The sequence below is a fragment of the Erythrolamprus reginae genome, chromosome 3 (assembly GCF_031021105.1).
Source record: "Erythrolamprus reginae isolate rEryReg1 chromosome 3, rEryReg1.hap1, whole genome shotgun sequence".
NCBI lineage: Eukaryota > Metazoa > Chordata > Lepidosauria > Squamata > Dipsadidae > Erythrolamprus > Erythrolamprus reginae.
In genome coordinates this window covers 3,498,177-3,517,352 of record NC_091952.1, presented here as the reverse complement: position 1 = coordinate 3,517,352, position 19,176 = coordinate 3,498,177, and the positions used below count along the sequence as shown (strand labels likewise).

General features: G+C 45.7%; 1 protein-coding gene across 1 annotated transcript; it reads left to right on the top strand.

Annotated features, from left to right (window-relative positions):
* Positions 1-1,348: 1,348 nt before the first annotated feature.
* On the top strand, positions 1,349-18,339 carry MYLK2 (myosin light chain kinase 2). The gene is made up of 9 exons (XM_070744270.1): positions 1,349-1,587; positions 4,700-5,061; positions 12,525-12,630; positions 13,489-13,582; positions 13,764-13,873; positions 15,920-15,926; positions 16,314-16,448; positions 17,659-17,729; positions 18,258-18,339. Exons 1-9 carry the CDS (start codon positions 1,349-1,351, stop codon positions 18,337-18,339), a joined length of 1,206 nt encoding a protein of 401 aa, XP_070600371.1.
* The last annotated feature ends 837 nt before the right edge of the window (positions 18,340-19,176 follow it).

Below are 19,176 nucleotides of genomic sequence, written 5' to 3'. Positions count from 1 at the left end.
GTAGCAAGAAAAGTCATAAGACAGGGCAAAACTCACAACCACCTGATTTAGGAATAGAAATCATCTTTTTTAAAAAAATGTTTTATTGAATTTTAAAAACAAACACAAAGCACAAAAGAACAGAGACATTAAACTTCAAATAAATGTATACGGACATAATAGATGCTAACAAAATGATAATCATTTCAAACTGAGTGTGTTCCACCATGTACCGATACCAGTTTTGCAATGTCCATTTTGTTGCATCCTTCCAGCCTAAAACTATTACTGCTTGGGCACTTTCTGTAGCTGCTTCTTTAATTTCTCTGAAAGCAATGGAAGCTGCAGTTTAATGTTTCCAAATGTAAAATAATGCACTTGGGGAAAAGGAATCCTCAATCTGAGTATTGCATTGGCAGTTCTGTGTTAGCAAAAACTTCAGAAGAGAAGGATTTAGGGGTAGTGATTTCTGACAGTCTCAAAATGGGTGAGCAGTGCAGTCGGGCAGTAGGAAAAGCAAGTAGGATGCTTGGCTGCATAGCTAGAGGTATAACAAGCAGGAAGAGGGAGATTATGATCCTGCTATATAGACTGCTGGAGAGACCACATTTGGAATACTGTGTTCAGTTCTGGAGACCTCACCTACAAAAAGATACTGACAAAATTGAACAGGTCCAAAGATGGGCTACAAGAATGGTGGAAGGTCTTAAGCATAAAACTTATCAGGAAAGACTTCATGAACTCAATCTGTCTAGTCTGGAGGACAGAAGGGAAAGAGGGGACATAATCGAAACGTTTAAATATGTTAAAGGGTTAAATAAGGTTCAGGAGGGAGGTGTTTTTAATAGGAAAGTGAACCCAAGAACAAGGGGGCACAATCTGAAGTTAGTTGGGGGAAAGATCAAAAACAACATGAGAAAATATTATTTTACTGAAAGAGTAGTAGATGCTTGGAACAAACTTCCAGCATACGTGGTTGGTAAATCCACAGTAACTGAATTTAAACATGCCTGGGATAAACATAGATCCATCCTAAGATAAAATACAGAAAATAGTATAAGGGCAGACTAGATGGACCATGAGGTCTTTTTCTGCCATCAATCTTCTATGTTTCTATGTTTCTATCCCCCATATCCCGCTAAGTACATAATGATTAACTTTAAACTTTCCGTACCTCTGTGGTCCAATATGCATATTTTTTTAAATTAAAGTTTTTTCCTCTTTATTATCCTGGACCCCTAAAATTATTCTCACAACCCTGTGATTTGACTCCTGCAGGAATTGATCTGAAGTTCCCGGAAAGGAGAGAGGTCAGTTTGGAAGATCTCTACGGGGGGGAGCCCCTTGGTGCAGGAGAACCTTCCAAAAGATGGAGAAGAAAGATGGAGAAACCAGCAGCGTTCAGGATACTGGGGGAGGGGGAGAAAATATACCCCCAGAAAGTCCAGCCCCGGAGAAAGAGCAGCCAACCGACCAGGGTCAAGTTGAGAAACTAGACCCCTCGGGTGAGTCCCCGGAAGTGAAGGACCACCTAGGGGAACCCAAGGATGATCCACAGACGGCGTTGCGCATCCGACACAGCTTCAGCTGCCCAGCAAAAGTCAGCAGGTAAATGTTCTCCACCACTACTTCCATGGATTCGAGGTCCTTCTGCTATGAGGTCCACTGTACAATGGGGGCATCTTAGAAAATGGACTGAGGGCAGTGTAGGGCTGCAATTTTTTTTGCTACTACATGGTGGGTGTGGCTTATTTTGTGGGTGTGGCTTACCGACCATGTGACCAGGTGGGAGTGACTTGAAGATCATGTGACCAGAGGGGGTGGCTTAAAGGTCATGTGACTGTTTTAAAGATGGCCAACTTGACGTCACTTACATCAAGGGTTTGGGTTAAGGTGCTTGATCTCTCCTCACCTAAAAGAGAGACAATTTCCCTCTCTATTTACTATGACTGAATATCCAAAATATAGTATTTAATTCTATGTATCTATGCCATATGTGTACATACATATTACACTCAGGCACCCAAAAATATAGAATAGAATAGAATTTTTATTGGCCAAGTGTGATTGGACACACAAGGAATTTGTCTTGGTGCCTATGCTCTCAGCGTACATAAAATAAAATATACATTTGTCAAGAATCATGTGGTACAACACTTAATGATTGTCATAGGGGTCAAATAAGCAATGAAGAAGCAATATTAATAAAAATGTTAGGATATAAGCAACAAGTTACAGTCATACAGTCAACATGTGAGGAAATGGGTGAAAGGAATGATGAGAAAAACTAGTAGAATAGAAGTGCAGATTTAGTAGAAAGTCTGACAGTGTTGAGGGAATTATTTGTTTAGCAGAGTGATGGCGTTCGGATTAAAACTGTTCTTGTGTCTAGTTGTCTTGGTGTGCAGTGCTCTGTAGCGACGTTTTGAGGATAGGAGTTGAAACAATTTGTGTCCAGGATGTGAGGGGTCAGTAAATATTTTCCCCGCCCTCTTTTTGACTCGTGCAGTATACATTATCTACTATATAAACTTTATATGTATGTACACATATATATACACACACAAAGCTCTTCTAAAATTATACACATTCAGCCTCATTTACTGCGATAGGAAAAACATACCCAGAGCCCAGAAGGGGAGGGGGGAATAAAAAACATCAAAAATTTTCTATTGGTTCTACATACTTGACCGTACCTGTGCCAGGTCAGAGGATCCACTGAGTGATGGTGTGTTAAATAATAATAACTATTAATAATAATAATTTATCAGATTTGTATGCCGCCCCTCTCCATAGACTCGGAGTGGCTCACAACAGTAATATACAATATACAAATCCAATATTTAAAAAACATCTAAAACCTATATCATTAAAAACCATACAACTCAGTCATACCATTCATAAACCATAATAGCCTGGGGATTTATTTATTTATTTATTTATTAGATTCGTATGCTGCCCCTCTCCGTAGACTCGGGGCGGCTCACAACATACAGTAGAACAATTAACAACAAATCTAATAAATTTAAAAAACATTTTAAAAAAATCCATAGGTGGGTCTTCAATAACTTACAAAAGGCAAGGAGGGTGGTGGTGGTTCTAATCTCCGGGGGGGAGTTGATTCCAGAGGGCTGGGGCCACTACAGACAAGGCTCTTCCCCTGGGGCCCATCAGACGACATTGTTCAGTCGATGGGACCCGGAGAAGGCTGCCCCGAGTCCGCGGAGAGGGGCGGCATACAAATCTAAATAATAAATAAATAAATAAATAAATAAATAAATAAATAAATAAATAAATAAATAAATAAATAAATAAATAAATAAATAAATAATAAATAAATAAATAAATAAATAAATAAACAAACAAACAAACAAACAAACAAACTCTGTGGGACCTTATTGGCCTCTGGGATTCATGCAGCAGGAGACGGTCCCGAAGGTGTTGGTCTGATGCCATGTAGGGCTTTATAGGTTATTACCAACACTTTGAACTGTGAACGGAAACTAATCGGCAGCCAATGCAGGCCGCGGAGTGTTGGAGAGACGTGGGCGAATCTAGGAAGCCCCACAATTGCTCTCGCGGCCGCATTCTGCAGGATCTGGAGTTTCCGAACACTCTTCAAAAGTAGCCCCATGTAGAGAGCATTACAGTAGTCGAGTCTCGAGGTGATGAGGGCATGAGTGACTGTGAGCAGTGACTCCCTGTCCAAATAGGGCCGCAACTGGTGCACCAGGTGAACCTGGGCAAATGCCCTCCTCGCCACAGCTGAAAGATGGTGCTCTAATGTTAGCTGTGAATCAAGGAGGACGCCCAAGAACAATGAGTCTTGGGAACTCCACCACCAACTGGCTACCTCCTTGAGCAGCACAGTCAGGGCTGTTGACACACAGCTGAGCCTGCGTAGGTTAAGAGTCTCTTTGGCTATAATAGCCACTCCTCCCTCCCATTCCCTGAAGTCACGGCTGGTGCCACACCTAAAACCCGGCTGGGCACATCTCAGAGAGAAGAACTTCTCAGTAACACAGACCAGGTCGGCCTCCTCTTCCAGGAGTAAATCCTGGTTGAGGAGAGCTTTGTTAACAACCGACCTGGCAATAAGCAGCAACAGCTTGAGTCCAGGGTCCAGATTTCACCTATCATCAGTACCCCGGGTCGGGCTCATGGGGCCAGAACAAAGGATCGCTTTTAAGCAGCGAGGGTTTGTTCCCCATGTGCGGCCTACCCCATGGCTCCCGCCTAATCTGCCTCTTCCCAGCAAAACTGGAATACTCTGGCCCTCTACCTGTCCAGAGATGGACAAACCCCCACCCTCCTGGCCCCTCTGTCATCTGGCAAGCTGGTCATCTCACCCCTATCACTCATCCAATCATTCATCCCATTCAAATGGCCATAAGAGCCAGAAAGCACCATTCGGAGAGTCTTCACTAAGGGGTGGCATATAAGTCTAATAAATTATTATTATTATTATTATTATTATTATTATTATTATTATTATTATTATAATTATATTGTAATCTTATTATTGTGTTAAAAGATATTGACTGATTTTGATGTGTATGAGTGGACTGTTTAACTTGACTGTGCTATTTCTAAAAGTAAACACTATTTTATATACTTTAGTGTATCTGGTTTGTATGACTGAACTCTACTTTGTGCATGTGCCTCCTTGATAACGCAGGGGCCGCTCTGCGCACTCCTTAACATGCTCTCCCTGTTTCAGTTTAGCAGATATTCCAGAAGAGACCTCGATAGACCCCAGCACCCAGAGTCCAGAAGACCCTGCAGCTGCTCCTCCATCTACCCAAGAGCCCACATCCAGAGAGGCCCCCAAACAAGAGGAGAAGGAGAAGGAGAAGGAGGAAGGGGCTCCTGAGCAAGTCCTGGAGCTGGCAGCAGAAGCCCCCAGCCCCGCTGTCCAAGAGAGTGAGAGGACTTTGCCTGAAGAGCCCCCCTCTCCTGTTTCTGATGCTGCGGAGAGCCCTCCGTCCCCCGAAAGCAAAGATACCACCGACTCTGCGGAGCCGGGCTGCAGCCCCTACCTCACTCCAGATTTTGGCAAAGAAGACCCTTCCCTCATCTTGGGTAAGCTTGTCAGGGAAATGCTGGTTTCAGGTCCTGGCTTAGGGTGGAAACTCTGATGGAACGCGACTGTGTCCCTTTGCAAGTTTCTAGTCCTCATGACGGTGCATGAAGCCATCCTGTCCTCAACAACCACAATTCGCACCGAAATTTCTGATTGCTAAGCGAGGCGCTTGTTTTGACGAAGGTTGAGGTTTCTTGCAGATCTTATAATGCATGATTGTTGCTACTTTTGTTGTGCCATTGCTTGAGGGTCAGTCTGGGCAATCTTCTGCCGATGGCTTACCAGGTGGTCCATTGTTTCGTTGGCTTCCTTGCGGAGATCAACAATGGCTGTCTGTTGCTGCCTTCTCAATTCTGGCTTTGAGTGCCTTTGTTCTTATTTATTTTATTTATTTATTATTTAGATTTGTATGCCGCCCCTCTCCGCAGACTCGGGGTGGCTCACAGCAAAGTGAAAACAATTTACAACAAATCTAAATTACTGTTTAAATTTTTTTTAAAACCCCATTTTCTAAACACACATACATACAAACATACCATTCATAAATTGTATATGCCCGGGGGAGATGTCTCAGTTCCCCCATGCCTGACGACAAAGGTGGGTTTTAAGGAGTTTACGGAAGGCAGGGAGAGTAGGGGCAGTTCTAATCTCCGGGGGGGGGATGGTTCCAGAGGGCCGGGGCCACCACAGAGAAGGCTCTTCCCCTGGGGCCCGCCAAACGACATTGTTTAGTTGATGGGACCCGGAGAAGGCCCACTGTGTGGGACCTAATCGGTCGCTGGGATTCGTGCCGCAGAAGGCGGTCTCGGAGATATTCTGGTCCAGTGCCATGAAGGGCTTTAAAGGTCATGACCAACACTTAAGACTTGTTCTTGTGTAGAAATATAACTATGGAATATATACTGTATAATATATACAGTATAATATATAACAAATAGATAGATAGACATGATAGGGCAGTGATGGCGAACCTATGGCACGGTTGCCACAGGCTGCACATGGAGCCATATCTGCTGGCACACGAACCGTTGCTTTAACTCACCTCCAATGTGCATGTGTGTGCCGGCCAATTGATTTTTGGCTCACACAGAGGCTCTGGGAGGGCATTTTTGGCTTCCAGAGAGCCTCCGGGGGGATGGGGGAAGGTGTTTTTACCCTCCCTCAGCTCCAGGGAAGCCTTTGGAGCGTGAAACACAAGCCTACTGGGCCCACCAGAAGCTGGGAAACAGGTGATTTCCAGCCGCCAGAGAGCCTCCAGGGGGCGGGGGAAGCTTTTTCACCCTCCCCCGGCATTGAATTATGGGTGGGGGCACTCACACATGCGCGATAGCGCACGCCTACACTCTTTCGGCACCTGAGGAAAAAATGTTTCGCCATCGTTGCGATAGTGAGAGAGAGATTGGAGGGTTGGAGAAGAAACCGAGCGCGTACCTCTCTGGCATTGGGGGGAAAAGAACTCTGCTTCCAGTATAAGAAGCAGCCTGAAAGCAGAACGGGCAAGTTACTTTGCTCTCTTCCCTTGTCTTACTGTTTTTATGCTTTCAAAAATGGGAAAGATAATAAATTGATAGAAGTGCCGGACTGGGAAGCAATACACAAACAGTAAAAGGTAAAAGTCTGAGGTAAAAGTCTGAGGTAAAAGTCTGAGGTAAAAATCTGAGGTAAAAGTCTGAGATAAAAGTTGAGGTAAAAGTCTGTGGAGATTTTTCAGTCATCCGTCGTCCGTTTCTCCCCCCCTCCATGGTGTCCCGCTTTACCGAAGTTATAATCTGGTCACCTTAATCTAGGCTCACTCACAACAATACTTGTTGCCAAGGGCCAAATTTTGATCCCCTGACCACGTGAATGGTACAGTGGTCAGCAAGTGGGGGGTTTTTTCAGGGCTGTGTTAGCTTTGAATGGTCAGAGGCCAACAGAGAGATTTTGCATTGCTTCACCAGATTTTGCTTCCTGTTCATGCGCAGAAGCAAAATCTCGGCGGGATGCACCCGCCAGTAACCCAGAACTGCGCGCGCATCATACCGGTAGCGGCGGTAAGTAGGAACCCCTGCCTGGCTATGATGATGCCTTTAGTCAATGGGGGAAGTCAGACTCACTTAACAGGTGCAGTGATTTAGTGATTTATTTATTTATTTGTTTGTCTGTCTGTCTGTCTGTCTGTCTGTCTGTCTGTCTGTCTATCTATCTATCTATCTATCTATCTATCTATCTATCTATCTATCTATCTATCTATTTATCTATCTATTTATTTATTTATTTATTAGATTTGTATGCCGCCCCTCTCTGTACACTCGGGGCGGCTCACAACACAATAAAACAGTTCATAACAAATCTAATAATTTACAATTTAAAATATTTTAAAAACCCCATTATTAATCAGACATACGTACAAGCATACCATACATAAATTGTATAGGCCCGGGGGAGATATCTCAGTTCCCCCATGCCTGACGACAAAGGTGGGTTTTGAGGAGTTTACGAAAGGCAAGGAGGGTGAGGGCAGTTCTAATCTCTGGGGGGAGATGGTTCCAGAGAGTCGGGGCCGCCACAGAGAAGGCTCTTCCCCTGGGTCCTGCCAAACGACATTGTTTAGTCAACGGGACCCAGAGAAGGCCCACTCTGTGGGACCTAACCGGTCGCTGGGATTCGTGCGGCAGAAGGCGGTCCTGGAGATAATCTGGTCCGGTGCCATGTAGGGCTTTATAGGTCATAACCAACACTTTGAATTGTGACCGGAAACTGATTGGCAACCAATGCAGACTGCGGAGTGGTGGTGTAACATGGGCATATTTGGGAAAGCCCATGATTGCTCTCGCCGCTGCATTCTGCACGATCTGAAGTTTCGTTAACAACTGCAGTATTTTTCAAAGTATAAGATGCAAAAGACACTGAAAGTTTGAGTGCGTCTTATGCTATAGGTGTAGCTTTTTCTGAAGGTTTTTTTCAGCCCTAACGAGGCGCTAATGATCTTCCCGGCTTTTACCAGGTTACACACTTTTTTTCATTGCTACTCACTCCAAATAAGGTTTTTTTCCCCAATTTTTAATCTTTGCAGGCTTTTTCTCACTGCTACTCACTCCAAAGAAGGTTTTTTCCCAATCCTTTATCTTTTCAGGCTTTTTATCATTGCTACTCACTCCAAATAAGGTTTTTTCCCCAGCCCTAAATCTTTGCAGGCTCTTTCTCATTGCTACTCAATCCAAAGAAGTTTTTTTCCCAATCCTTTATCTTTTCAGGCTTTTTATCATTGCTACTCACTCCAAATAAGGTTTTTTCCCCCAATTTTTAATCTTTGCAGGCTTTTTCTCACTGCCACTCACTCCAAAGAAGGTTTTTTTTCCCAATCCTTAATCTTTGCAGGCTTTTTTTCACTGCTACTCACTCCAAAGAAGGTTTTTTTCCCAGCCCTAAATCTTTGCAGGCTCTTTCTCATTGCTACTCAATCCAAAGAAGGTTTTTTTCCCAATTTTTAATCTTTGCAGGCTTTTTCTCACTGCTACTCACTCCAAAGAAGGTTTTTTTCCCACCACTAAATCTTTGCAGGCTTTTTAAAATTGTTACTCCCTCCAAATAATGTTTTTTTTTCAGTTCTAAGTCTTTGCAGGCTTGTTTTCATTGCTACTTGCTCCGAATAAAGTTTTTCCCCAGCCCTAACCAGGGGATAAAATAATGTGCTGAAGCTGACCAGACTAAGAACACTAACCAATTGAGAATACCTGGTAGGCAGATTCTTCTATCAGAGCTGCAATTTGCGGAAACTAGCGTGTTTGTGCCTAAGCAGCAAACCAGTCCAGCCAGCCACAGACCAGCAGAGGAGTTGAAGTATTCAATGAAACACAGCACCAGTAGAAAGTTGTGGAAATATATTTACTTCTTTATACTACTACTACTACTACTGCAACACTCTCTACATGGGGCTACCTTTGAAAAGTTTTCGGAAACTTCAGATCGTGCAGAATGCGGTCGCGAGAGCCAGCATGGGGCTCCCTAGATTCGCCCATGTTTCTGCAACACTCCGTGGCCTGCACTGGCTGCCGATCGGTTTTCGGTCACAATTCAAAGTGTTGGTAATGGCCTTTAAAGCCCTACATGGCATTGGGCCAGAATACATCCGGAACCGCCTTCTACCGCACGAATCCCAGCGGCCGATAAGGTCCCAAAGAGTTGGCCTTCTCCGGGTCCCGTCGACCAAACAATGTCATTTGGCGAGCCCCAGGGGAAGAGCCTTCTCTGTGGCAGCCCCGGCCCTCTGGAATCAACTCCCCCCAGAGATTAGAATGGCCCCCACCCTCCTTGTCTTTCGCAAATTACTCAAGGCCCACCTTTATCACCAGGCATGGGATAGTTAAGATATTCCTTCCCCCTAGGCCATTACAAGTTATGCATGGTATGTTTGTGTGTATGTTTGGTTTTTATAATAAGGGTTTTTAGTCGTTTTATTAATTGGATTGTACATGCTGTTTTTATCGTTGTTGTTAGCCGTCCTGAGTCTGCGGAGAGGGGCGGCATACAAATCCAATTAATAATAATAATAATAATAATAATAATAATAATAATAATACTATATACTATACATACAATAAACTAGTCTCTTACTAGTACCTTGCTACAACTATCTTAGTTCAATAACTCACAGGAACCAACTTATACAGCATTACAGCTTCTTCAAAGCTCACTGCTCATGAACAGCAACACAGCTCACAGCAAACAGACAGAGAGAGAGAGCAGGGAGCTCTTGCCTAATTAAATACTTTTCACATAATTGCTAGGTTGCTGCACGCTCCACTGCCTCTGAATGACTCCGCATCCTTAACTGAGGCCTACTTTCTGCATTACGATATTATCTAGGGATTTTTAATTCCTGACATCTTCCCCCTATTTTTCTCCCCCAAAACTAAGGTGTGCCTTATACTCTGAAAAATATGGTGCCTGTATTGTGAATAATTCTAGGCCAATCTCCAAACATTAGAGGTTTGAGCAAAGGAGCAGAATTGTGGTCCCGGGATGAAATATTTTCTAGTCCTCCATGAAATGGAGTTTAACACCCCTGTTCTAGACTCGGTAAAAAGAGGAGGAAATTTCTTGTACACGTCCTTAACTTGGAATGGTCGCTAAGCGAGGACCACCAGTCGTGATGCAGAGGATCTCACAGTGTCAGGCCAGGGATGCCCAGTGGTCCACCTGTGGGCTGTTTGCAACTGGGCTGCGCAAGCAACTGTTAATTCATGCACAAGTTTGCGCTCACAGCTTGGTTTTCCTGATGAGCCCACTTGTTACCCCCTCTCCCCCCACCACCACACCAGGCTGTCCGGATGTAAACGTTAGGGACCTCTTTTTAATATATATATATGTATACAGTGGTACCTCTGCCTAAGAGCGCCTCTACTTAAGAACTTTTCTAGATAAGAACCGGGTGTTCAATACTTTTTGCCTCTTCTTAAGAACCATTTTCTACTTAAGAACCCGAACACGGAAAAAATTCCCAGGAAATTTGAGAGCGGCACAAAGGCCCGGCCAGTTTCCTGCCATTCCCCCTTTAATCCCGGCCATCTCGGGTTTTTCTGGGCTGCCAGAGGAGCCTTTCGGTGGTGCTTAAGGAGGCTTTGGCAGTCCAGAGCGAACAAAGCGTTTTCCTTTGTCTGGGCGCTTGGAGAGGGAATAAACCACTTCGCTGTGGTGACTCCCTCGCGCTGCCTCCCATACACCCGGAGCGTCTGGGCACGGAAACGCAAAAGGGGGCGCTTCGCCCCAGCCGGATCAACTCAGCTTCAGCCAAACCGTGGAGCCACCACAGTGAAGGAAAGACGCCGGCTACAAAGTGAGTGAGCGAGAGGAGAGGGTAGCCCTTCAGCATGGGAAGGAAGAGGAAGCAGGCAGCAACAGCAGCAGCAGCAGCCGCCTTTCGGTCAAAGGAGTGGGAGGTTCCTCCTTCTCGCCCGCCTGGGTTTCTCTCTCTGGCGCAGTGTATGGGAGGCAGCCTCGCGCCGGGTGTATGGGAGGCGCATGCTCCTCCTCGCCGTCTCAGGATCCCTCTTTTTTTTTTTTTGCCTTAAAGTTTTGGAATTTTTTTGATTCACCTCACCTCACCTTCTTCCTTTGGCAGTGACTGTCCTCCTCCTCCTCCTCCTCTTCTTCCTCCTCCTCCCACCCAAATTCTGAGCTTTTGTTTCTTTCCTAATAGGTTTGCATGCATTAGTTGCTTTTACATTGATTCCTATGGGGAAAATTGCTTCTACTTAAGAACGTTTCTACTTAAGAACCTGGTCATGAAACAAATTAAGTTCTTTAGTTGTGGTACCACTATATATTTATTTAACTCCAAATTCATACATATACCAATGCATATGTACTATACAATCACATCTTTCGGGCTAATTCTTTTATATTCATGTCAACATAGAATCATAGAAACATCTCCCCCTGCCTATGTAGTGTATGATATGACTGTATATATGTTTTTATATATTGGGGTTTCTTGTTTTTTAGACTTTTAAAATGTATTATTGTTATTTTAGAGTCTAACTATTAGATTTGTCATTGTATATTGTTTTTATCATTGCTGTAAGCCGCCCCAAGTCTATGGAGAGGGGCGGCATACAAATCTAATTATTATTATTATTATTATTAATAATAATAATAATAATAATAATAATAATAATAATAATAATAATAATAATAATAATTTATAGGAACCTCTGAGTTAGACCACTTCTTTCCACTCCTCCTAAACTGTGGTCCATTGGAAGCAAGAAATTAGGAAGTGGAGGAAAGAAAGAAGGAAGGAGAAAGGAAGGAGGAAGGAAACAGGAAGGAAGGGAGGGAGAAAGGAAGGAGGGAGGGGGAGGGAAAGAAGGAAGGAAGGAAGGAGAAAGGAAGGAGGAAGGAAAGAGGAAGGGAGGGAGGGAGGGAGGAAGGAGGGAGGGAGGGGGAGGGAAAAAAAGAAAGAAGGAAGGAAGGAAGTGAAGGAAGGAAGGAAGTGAAGGAAGGAAGGAAGTGAAGGAAGGAAGGAAGGAGAAAGGAAGGAGGAAGGAAAGAGGGAGGGAGGGAGAAAGGAAGGAGGGAGGGGGGGAGGGAAAGAAGGAAGGAAGGAAGGAAGGAAGGAAGGAAGGAAGGAAGGAAGGAAGGGAAAAGAAGGACAGACAAATCACTGAAAGTTTTAAAGAAGAGATTGGAAAACCATTTGTCTGGAATTCCAGACTGCTCAAGCAGTGGGCTGGACTAGAAGACCTCCAAGGTCCCTTCCAATGATTCTACAATCCATTTGCTGCCACCTGGTTCCTTGTCAGGTTTAATCCTGAGCCCAATGCAATGAACTGTGGGTGCTGCTGGCAAGCCAGGCGCAACTTTCCCTCTGTGGCCCATAGATGTCACTCTCTGCGCATGGATGTGCATTGAAAACCTGTTTCGGAGCAGAAATGGGAGGCTTTCTCTTTCAAAGACCTCCTCTCTCTCTCTCTTTCAGATGACACGCCCCCTCCACCTGCACCCTTCACCCATCGCATCGTCACACTGAGGACTGGAGACTTTAAAGATACTTACAAGCTGAACACCAAGGAAGTCCTAGGAGGGTAAGGAAAGAGAGCAGGTTGGACCCGCGGGAGAAATGTCCCTAGAGCAAGAAGAATTCACCGGTGGGAGGATTGGCCTCCAGGTGTGGTGGAGGGGGTCCATCACCAATTTGAGAAGAGATGGACAGCCATTGGTCCACAATGGGAGAGGAAGAGGAGGGCAAAGTTTGGGAACTTTAAGACTTGTGGACTTCAACTCCCAGAATTCCCCAGATAGCGCATACATGAAGTCCACAAGTCTTAAAGTTCCAATGTTGGACACCCCAAGGATGGTGCCTCCTGCTCAAGCAAAGGGTTGGCTATCAGTCCTCAAAAGTCCCTTACAATCGTACACTTCTACTTCCTTCCGTCCTTCCTTCCCCCCTCCTTTCTTCCTCTTTCTTCTTCATTCTATTTTTCTCTTCCTCCCTCCTCCCCACTCCTCCCTTCCCCCTCCCTCCCTTCTTTCCCTTGTTTCCTTCCTTCCATTTCTCCTCCTCCCTCCTTCTTCCTTCCTTCCTTCCTTCTCTCTCTCCTTCTCTTTCTTATTTTATTCCTTCCATCTTTCTCTCCCTCCTTCTCTTTCTTCTTTTCTTCCTTCCAACTTTCTCTCCCTCCCCATCCTCCTCCTCCCTCCTTCTCTTCCTTTTCTTCCTCCCTCCTCCCTCCTCCCTTCCTCCCCTCCTTCTCTTTCTTCTTTTCTTCTTTTCATCTTTCCCACCTCCCTTCCTCCTTCCTTCCTTCCATCTTTCCCTCCCTCCCTCCCTTCTCTCCAGAGTGAATCAGTGTGTCTTACAATATCCTAAAACCCCAAATATAAAAAACATCCATATATTAGCCGAGATTCGGCTCAGGCCAGTTTCCCCCTCGTGTCTCCAGGGGGAAGTTTGGAGAGGTCCGTATGTGTACGGTGAAGGACACGGACCTCAAGCTGGCGGTGAAGATCATCAAGAAGCACAGCCCCAAAGACACGGTAGGCCCTTTGCGTGGGGGAGACCTGGGAGGTGTTACTTGAGGGAGGACAGAAGTGGTTTCCTACCGGTTCAGACGGGTTCAATAGAACTGTTAGTAACTTGGTGGGCTGGGTCGCTGGAACTTGCCAGGCGCACCCACTCCTCCTCTTCGGTGCCTACAACACCGCTTTTCTCCGGCAGGAAACAGCCAAAGAGGAAATCGACGTGATGAATCAGCTCAACCACCGCAATTTGATCCAACTCTACGACGCCATCGAGACGCCCCGAGAGATCATGCTCTTCATGGAATTGTGAGTTGGGGGAGGCAAAGGGGGGAGGGCACTGGGGGGTCAGAGGCGGAGCCCCCATCTCACACGTACATGTGGTCCTTGACTTATGACCACAATTGAACCCAACATGGACATTTGCTAAGAGAGACCGTGGTTAAGGGATTCTAGGCTCCATTTATTTTACCACCTTTCTTATCACGGCTGTTAAAGCAAGTCACATCATCATTATCATCATCATCAATAATAATAATAATAATAATTATTATTATTATTATTATTATTATTATTTATTAGATTTGTATGCCATCCCTCTCCGAAGACTTGGGGCAGCTCACAACATAGCAATAATACAATACTTTACAAATCTAATAATAAAACTTAAACAGTCAATTTAAAAAACATTAATATAACATAATCAGTGTCATAAAATCACCAACTACACAATCGTACACATTCAACCCAGTTAATCATACAACAGAGGTCATAAAACACAACAAAGGGGGGAGGTAATTGTCCCCATGCCTGGCGACCGAGGTGAGTCTTCAGCATTTTACGGAAGGTGAGGAGGGTGGGGGCTGTTCAAATCTCTAGAGGGAGTTGATTCCAGAGGGCTGGGGCCACCACAAAGAAGGCTCTTCTCCTGGGCCCCGTCAATCAATATTGTTTAGTCGACAGGACCTGGAGAAGGCCGACTCTGTGGGACCTAATCGGCCACTGGGATTTGTGCGGCAGAAGGCGGTCCCAGAGGTATTCTGGTGCAATGCCATGTATTATCATCATCATCATCATCATCATCATCATCATTATTATTATTATTATTATTATTATTTAGATTTGTATGCTGCCCCTCTCCTAAGACTCGCGGCGGCTCACAGCATATAATATAAAACAGTAAATACAAAAACAAATCTAATTTATTAAAAACCTACATAAGCTAAAAACCCGATATATTAAAAATCAATCAAATCACAGTCATACACCACATTCCTTGCCCAGGGGTGCCAAGATCTAATTATTTATTGATTTATTCGATTTTTACCCCATGCCTGGTGACATAAATGAGTCTTCAGTCTCTTGTGGAGGGCAAAGAGGGTGGGGGCAGTACAAATCTCCAGGGGGAGCTGATTCCAGAGGGCTGGGGCCACCACAGAGAAGCCTCTTCCCCTAGGCCTAGTTGACGGGATCCGGAGAAGGCCGACTCTGTGGGACCTCACCGGCCGCTGGGATTCACGCGGCAGAAGGTGGTCCGCAAATAATCTGGTCCGATGCCATGTGGGGCTTTATAGGTCATAACCAACACTTTGAATTGCGTCCGGAAACCAATCGGCAACCAATGCGGAATGTTGGAGAGACGTGGTCATTAAGCAAATCAGACTTCTCCTCGTTGATTTTACTGGTCAGAAGGTCACAACACACACACACACACATACACACACACATAGACTCTGCAACCGGCATAAATACCAGACAGTTGCCAAGGGTCTGAATTTGGATCAGGAAACTGCAGGGGTCTTAAATGAGAAAAACAGCAATAAGGCATTTTTTTCCCTCAGGGCCGTTATGACTTTTAATGGTCCCAGAATGAATGGTTGTAAGTCAAGGACTGTGAAGTGGTAGGGAGGTCTAGGGGGGGTTTGTTTGTTGGTATATTTATTGGATTTATTGAATTTATATGGCCACTTATTCACACGGGGCGACTCAAGGCGGCTTACAGAATAAAAGGCCGCATTTAGAACAACAGAAAACTAACAAAAAGAACTCAAATAAATTAATATAGTACATTATAATGAAATCACCCCATCATATATCATCACTATATCATCAATAGCTATTGCTATTCCTTCCTTCCTTCCCCTCCCTTCCTCTTTCCTTTCATTCCTTCCTTCCTTCTTTTCTTCCCTCCCCCTTCCTTCCTCCCTTCCTTCATTCTTTCTTTCTTTCCTTCCTCTCTCCCTCCCTCCCTCCCTCCCTTCCATCCATCCATCCATCCATCCTTCCTTCCAAGCCATAGTGGCACGGTGGCCGAAATGTAGCATTGCAGGTTAACTCATAGCTCACCATCACCAGGGTCAAGGTCGACTCAGCCTTCCATCCTTCCGAGGCCGGTCAAATGAGGACCCAGATTGATGGGGGGGGGGTTGGGGGGGCAAGGGGCTGGCTCCATAAACCAATTGGAGGTGTCTCTAGAGCAGTGTTCCCCAACCTTGGCAACTTTAAGATATCTGGACTTCAATTCCCAGAATTCCCTGGCTGGGGAATTCTGGGAGTTGAAGTCCAGATACCTTCAAGTTGCCAAGGTTGTGGAACCCTGCTAGTCTAGAGCATTGCGAAGCGGCACATGAGTCTTCAGTGCTATGGCTATTACTGCATTATGGGCCATCCTGACACAGACTTGATTTAACTTATTTGACTTATATGCCTCTTCTATCCCCCCCCTTCCTTCCCCCCCCAAGCGTGGAAGGGGGGCGAGCTGTTCGAATGGATCATCGACGAGGATTACCAACTAACCGAAGTGGATTGCATGGTGTTCATGCGGCAGATCTGTGAAGGGATCCTTTTCATGCACCAGATGAGGGTCCTGCACCTGGATCTCAAGGTAGGCAGTCCCAGGTGGGGGGGGGAGGGGAAGGGCTGAGCCCTACAAGTGGGGGAGGGCAGGATGGTTCGGAAGGCGGAAAAGTGGGCTCGATCAATTGAGGGGGGGCGCGCAGTGTGCCACTGGGGGTGTCTAATTAATTATTGTTATTATTAATTATTATTATTATTAAATGGCTTCCACAGAGGGGACCAGGCTGAATGTAGGAATAACAGGATAACAGAGTTGGAAGGGACCTTGGAGGTCTTCTAGTCTATCCCCTTGTCTAGGCAAGAAACCCTACACCACTTCAGACAGATGGTTATCCAACATCTTCTCTAAAACATCCAGTGTTGGGGCATTCACAACTTCTGGAGGCAAGCAGTTCCACTGATCAACCGTTCTGACTTTCAGGAAATGTCTCCTTCGTTCTAAGTTGCTTCTCTCCTTGATTAGTTTCCACCCATTGCTTCTTGTTCTGCCTTCCAGTGCTTTGGAGAAGAGCTTGACCCCCTCTTCCTTGTGGCAACCCCTGAGATATTGGAAGGCTGCTATCATGTCTTCCCTGGTCCTTCTCTTCATTAAACTAGACTCACACAGTTCTTAATAATGATAATAATAATGATAATAATAATTATAATTATAATAATGATAACAACAACAACAATAGTAATAATAACAACAGCAGGAGCAACAACAGAGTTGGAAGGGATCTTGGAGGTCTTCTACTCCAACCTCCTGCTTAGGCAGGAAACCCAACACTACTTCAGACAGATGGTTATCCAACATCTGCTTTAAAACATCCAGTGTTGGGGCATTCACAACTTCTGGAGGCAACTTCTGTTCCACTGACGAATTGTTCTAACTGTCAGGAAATTTCTCCTTAGTTCTGAGTTGCTTCTCTCCTTGTTTAGTTTCCACCCATTGCTTCTTGTTCTACCTTCAGCTGCTTTGGAGAATAGATTGACTCCCTCTTCTTTGTGGCAACCCCTGAGATATTGGAAGGCTGCTCTCGTGTCTCCCCTGGTCCTTCTTTTCCTTAAACTAGTCAGGCCCAGGTCCTGCAACCGGTCTTTGTATGTTTTAGCCTCCGGTCCCCTTATCCTCTTTGTGGCTCTTCTCTACCCTCTTTCTAGAGTCTCAACATCTTTTTTGCATCGTGGTGACCAACACTGGATGCAGGATTCCATTCACGCTGGTGTGGACACTCCTCTTTTTTGTTTCTCTGCAGCCCGAGAACATCCTCTGCGTGACAGCTACTGGCCACATGGTGAAGATCATCGACTTTGGATTTGCCCGAAGGTAAGGTGGGAAGGGGGGCGGCTGGACCTTCCTCTGACCGTGTCCTCAGGCCAAAGTCCTCAGCGAGCCGACTGGAGATAGGAAGCCACAGCAGAGGGATGAAAGAGCCACATGTGGGTGGCCGACCCCTGGGATAGAGGGGCCCATCTGCATCCTGTGCCGCTGAATACGGATACCAAGGATCGGGAGATAGGTGTGAGTTGGTATCCTAAGCCAGTATAAATTGGCAGCAGAGTCTGATAGCGAAGAGGTCGGAGAGGATGTGGGGTCAGAGGCTGAAGGCCAACGAGGGCCTTCTGCACCGCCAGAGGTGCCCATGAGTGACTCAGGAGAAGAGCCTCTCCTCAATGCTCGAGTGTGCAGAAGTATTAGCAGGAAGGAATGGCTAAACAGGAGAAGGTCTCTGCGTGAATAGATCTCTGGAACACTTGGCCACACCCTTGGGGTATGGGTTAGTCTTATGACTAGTGTTGAGCAAACCCAACTTGCATAGTTTGGGTCCGTGCTGAACTTTGCGGGGTTCGGCAGATTTTTCCAGAAGTCCATGTTCAGTTTTGGCGTTTGCTCGAACACCGCGGTGGGCGGGAGGGGGAGGCGGGGAGGGTTCTGAGGCTCAACTCAGCTTGGGAGGGGCAAATCGAGACTGGAAACTGATCCCCCCCCCGCGCTTCGCCTCCCGCCGGGCCAGAGGAGTGGGGAGGCAGGTTCTGCCGGGCCGGCTATTCAGGATCCCGGCTGGCAGCTTCAAGCGGGCAGTGGGCTGGAGGGGGAGGCAGGGAGGGCTCTGACACAGAATGCTCCCTATTTCCCCCTCCCTTCTGGCCCGGCGGGAGATGACGCGCTGGAGGGGTGTGTGTCAGGCTCCATCAAGCGGGCGATGGCCAGGAGCCGCCGAAATGAGAGAGAACTAGGGGCAGGGATTTTTGGCGGCTCCCGACCATCACCCATTTGATGGAGCCTGACACCCCCCTCCAGCGCTTCACCTCCGGCCGGGCCAGAGGTTTTGTGGTTGGGGTTCAGGTTCGAGTTCGGGTTCAGTGAACCTACCCAAACTCTGACGTCAAGTTCGTCCAAACCCGCCGAACCTGAACTTCAACGGGTTCGCCCAACACTACTTATGACAAGTGAATGCAGGTCAACTTTCTAACGTGAGCGATGACTGCTTGGATTTGGCTCTTGGATTATTTACGTGAATTACAAAATAAGAAGGTGAACTCTTGATGTCCTGCCAACTCGGAGTGAGTCACATTAGTTAGAGATTTGATCAAAGAGAACTGTTTGGGAGTTTTGGATTTGTTTGTTTGTTTGACTTCTATGCCTCCTAATCCCGAAGGACTCAGGGCGGCTTACAACAAAATATAAAAACACAGTTAACAATAAAAAGAAGTCCAATATAAATTAAAACAATAACTCACAACTCAGCAATCCAATCAACATGTACATACCA